The 4,871-nt window shown below is 39.3% G+C and overlaps 1 protein-coding gene across 1 annotated transcript; it reads right to left on the reverse strand.

The window, feature by feature from the left end:
- Positions 1 to 340: 340 nt before the first annotated feature.
- Positions 341 to 2,368, reverse strand: LOC147003902 (vomeronasal type-1 receptor 50-like). Its single transcript, XM_085839625.1, is given in 3 exon segments — positions 341 to 1,038; positions 1,041 to 1,303; positions 2,292 to 2,368. Coding segments are annotated over 3 exon segments (1,032 nt in total). The 5' UTR covers positions 2,363 to 2,368.
- Between the last annotated feature and the right edge of the window lie 2,503 nt (positions 2,369 to 4,871).

A 4,871-nucleotide genomic window follows, 5' to 3' on the forward strand; every position in this document is an offset into this window, starting at 1 on the left:
CACACACACACACACACATACACACACACTTTTAAAACTTAAAAATAAATACTTCTTATGAACTTTAATGCAATCTGCAAACCCAGATCAATTTAGAACCCTGTCACAGATTTCCTTTGAAACCTATTTAGAGATTGAAACCTCATGTGATATCTGAAAGATCATGGGGTTTAATTGTCTTTTATATACTTGTCATCCATACACAAAGTAAACAGATTTAATAGGAAAAAATACTTTCATAGATCAATTTAAGTCACAAATGTTCCCACTATGCCATAATCCATAGCTCTGATGACAACATCTTGGATTATATTCAGGGACTATACCCATCACTGAAAAATCAAATATTTACTATTCTGCCATACATTGATGTGACAAACTTAATCATATACTTGTCATTGCAAATAAACACAAAAGGGCTGAATGTGGCATAACTGTGGGACATAATAATTTTGACACAGTAGAATGTTGAGACATCCTTGAACTTCAGCCTTGCTTGGAAAATAACTGTGTCCAAAATGTAGAGAACCACAAAGAAGCCCATGAGTAGCATGATAGTCCTGGTGGCTCTTTGCTCTGGGGATACTTTTGAAGAAAGACTGGTGCTGTGAAGATGATGGGCCTGCTTCTTGTGCCTCCATAGGAGAACTACCACGTACCCACTGGACAGGGCCATGAGTCCAATGAGAAAGGCTTCCCTGATGGTCATCATTGTGGAAAGTATGCTTGTTCTAGAGTAACTCACAGGTAGAATTGAACAGGACAGTGTAACATACAGAAAATTATCTGAGGATGAATTGAAGGTAGCAATAATTGATACTAATAGGTGACTGCTAAAAGACATATAGAGAACACAGAAGAAAAGAAAGGCACCTGAGATGTGATGGGGAGATTTATGTTTAAACATTTTTAAACAGGAGCTTCTAGGGCTAAGTGTGATGGTCCAAAGGACATTCAGCAGACAGGTTGCACAAAAGGTGAGTCCCCTCAGAAGCCTGTGCAAATAGATAAGGGATTGACATGTGGTAGAATCCCATCTCCCCAAGGCATAAACATGTCCACAGCTATGAGTCCCATAGTTATAAGCAGCATTAGTTGGGTTATGGAAAAGAAAGCAATGTAGAGATCAATGGGCTTGGGCTTGTTCTCATAAAGGAGCTTGCAGAGGTGGGCAATAAAAAGGATGCTGTTAGCTGAGATCCCAACACTCACTTCAGAGAACAATGTGATTTTCATGTTATTGTCAGTGTGGAGTAAGTTTGCTTTACTCATTGTATCTGGGTAGGAAGAAAATAACAAAAATCTAAGGAGAAAAGAGAAAAATCTTCCTTACAAAACACAGCCTTGTTCATGAATGCCAACCAACACCTAGATGGCAAAAATGTGTCAACTCATCCTGATTCCAACTCACCAAACTCAGCTCCAGTTCACACTACCTGAAAGCCATTCACACAGTCTGAACTGTCCTAATGCATTCCAATCAGTGCTGAATGAATTCTGTGTACAATGTTAGGGCTACCTCCAAATATACACTTCCTTGTATACTGAACATTCCATGAGTTCTAATAAATATTTCAACTCATGTTCCCTGGATTTGATTTGTTCTGGGCAAAGAGCTGCATCTCACTTGATAGTCAGATACACAATAGCTTTACTTATCTGGTGAATGGAATGGAGAACGTTGCACAAATCTAGAAATGTGCCCTCCTAAAGGACTGTGTGCCCACTGCACAGGATCATTTTATTTCAGTGTCTGCTTTATTCTGTTCCTTTATCACCAATCCAAATATACATTGTACATTCTCTCTCTGTCTCTCTCTGTCTCTGTCTCTGTCTCTGTCTCTGTCTCTGTCTCTCTCTCTCTCTCTCTCTCTCTCTGTGTGTGTGTATGTGTGTTTCACTATGCCTCCATTTTTCTATTCCCTTTCTTCATTTCTCTCTCTCTCTACCACTGTCCGGTTTACAAGACAGATTATCTCTGTGTATCCCTGGATATATTAGAACTCATTCTGTAGACCAGGATAAACTCTGACTCAGAGACCTGCTGGCTTCTACCTCTCATGTGGTTGGAATAAAGAAATGTGCCAACACTGCCCATACAGGCAAAATATTCTTAACAAATCTGCAGAAAATTATTTCCAATTTGAACTCTGAATCAAATTCTACCGTCTGGCATTTCCTCAGAGTGTGACCTTAAGTACTCAGAGTTCCACTCACCTCCTCTAGAATGTATGGATAGTTAATCCTGTACCTGTTTCAGAGGACTCTAGGTAAGAAAGAACATGCTGTACAAACACCAAACATGAAACTGTTTCTGGCCCAGAATGAACTCCATAGACATAACACCTGCTGGTTTTCTCATGCAGTGCCTTGTCCTGTGGCCTAGGAGACACAATTAATCTCTGTTAATGACTGATCAGCTCTTTCCCTACCTGAAACAGAAAAGATGAAAATGATCAAAACTATAGAATAATGAAGCCAGGTTCCATTTCCAAGCAGCATGAAATGTGGTCTTTCTCTGAATTCTAAATGAGTGTGCATCCAATCTATGACTTTATTCTTCTGCCATGATGCCTCTGAGAAAAGACTCTGAGAATCAGATATTAGTGTGATCATACTCTTAATTTCCTCCTTTGGCATATAAAATCAAATGGTAAATAAAACTACAATTAGAATAGACTTAGGGCCATCCCATTCTAAGGTCATGATTACGTGAAAAGTATCACCCAGTCTTGAGGGATAGGCTTTAGAGGAGTCTTCCATCTCCTTCTAGGGACAGGAGGTTTCTCCACACTTCAGAGAAGCCTGCCCAAAGGACATGAGAAATGCAGTTGGTATTTTATGTAGAACACATAACTTCCTTTAATGAACATTTTGTATGTATGACGCCAATACTGTTGTTAAAAAATTCACAGATACAATTACAGAATTATCAACTGAAAATCAAGGATATGAATTGAAATGATTTCAGTGTTCTTCAAACCATACTGCAAAGTAATGTATATTAATAATAAGTGTTTACAATCATCTAATATTTATTCTTATATCAATAAAACTTCTCTTTGCAACAGACCAACATTACAGAAAACCACAACCAACCAATATACAGAGGTATGCATCCCAGTCCCAGTGGATCCATGTACCAAAGAACTCCTGTAGCCAAGGCACAGAGAACACCACAGAAGATGTGTGGAAAGATTGAAGAGCTAGGAGATCAGGGAGTTTACTGTGAGATTGTGTCTCCTGGTTGTGTTAAGGAGATGTGCCTGCCTAAAAATGAGCTAAACAAGGATAACAATTAGACATGCCAAGGTATGGGAAAGCCCACTAGTTAGCTATACAAAGAACAAAGGTAACTAAGGAAAGCTAAAAACAGGAGGAATCATCTTCTGCAGGGGAGTGCACACCAATTGTTTGTCCAAAATCCAAAACAGCATGGAAAATACACAAGTAACAATACACAGACTGAGCATTTTAAAGTTATGCATTTAAGAATATGCATTATGCAATAAAAGGAGGCCATGAAATCAATTAACAGCAAGGGAGGTTACTTAGAAGGGTTTTGAGTGAGTTAGGGGAACAGATAACTCATATAATTGTACTATAATCTTTAAAAGAACAATGAAATATGAAATGAACCAATAAGGAAAATTTAGAAATCATCAACACTGAGTAAGAATTTATACTGCAGAGCTGAGGTGGAGAGTTGGGAAAACATTTAATTATTTTGCTTTGTAAAATTGGTCAGGGAGAAAAAAGGAAAGGCTAAGAGGGAAGAACAGGCAAACAAAATGCACCCAGAGCAGGAAATGTCCAGATGAATCCTGAGCATTCCTTGATAGAGCAACTGTAAAGTAAAGGCTTCAACTAATCAGGAGAACAGAGATAGCCCACTGTTCAGCATGAAGCCAGGGCCAATGAGTGTAGACACTATATCATCCTTCAGTTACAAAAATCTTGCACAGCCTGAAATCCATGGCATCAATATGCCTCAAACAAGTGACCAGTGTTCAGTACAACAATTATCTGATCTTGTCATCTGGGGGGAAGTAGAGAGCAGAATGGAAGAGGGAATACTCTCTGCAGTAGCCACTGCATTCTTGGTGCTTATGGCCCTGTAGATGCACTGCATCTAAGGAACAGAAATGCAAAGTGTTTGTGTGCATGGAGAAGTATTCTTTATCTAACAATTCTACCTGGACAACTACTTGGAAGACAGTGGGAGAGAAGCCACCAGTGCCTCAGACAAGGAAAACGATCACTAAGCTGATTACAACACTGTGTACAGAGAGGAAAAAAAGAAAAGGGACTATGTGGATGTGATTGGGAAACCATGAAGAATACTTGTCCTAAGAAGTGGCTGAAACCCTTTATTGTCCTCTAGATTCACCCTTGCAGCTAGACAGTTGGCAGTATTTCAAAAGCATCTTTAGAAACTCCAGAGAAGGCAGTGTGTTCTTATGGTGAAGAGACAGGGAATCCTCGAGAAACCTTATTACAGACCTGACATGAGTTTTGTCACAGATGTCTGCTGTTACTACAGAGTCTCAATTGTGCTACAGGAGAAACTATTCCTGACAGAACCTGAGATGTGATGGGTCTTTTGATGGATCAAGGGATTGCAGGCCTCCTTGACCAGCAGCTTTGATGGACTCTTTGTAACAAAAAGCAAGATAGATTTTGAGTTATCTCTAACACCATGAGAAGATACACTATGGGGAATTATGGGAGCTAGTAAGAGTCCAGACCCAGAGAAAGCAATATAATCCAGGTTATTTCCAGTATTGGAGTGCTTTGCAGTTTTTTTCTCCCAAGAAACAAGAGTCATCAATTCCAGTTCTTAGGACCTTGGAAAAGTTTACCGGAGACTT

Source organism: Mus caroli, unplaced genomic scaffold (genome assembly GCF_978045245.1).
Source record: "Mus caroli unplaced genomic scaffold, Mus_caroli_1 scaffold_7, whole genome shotgun sequence".
NCBI lineage: Eukaryota > Metazoa > Chordata > Mammalia > Rodentia > Muridae > Mus > Mus caroli.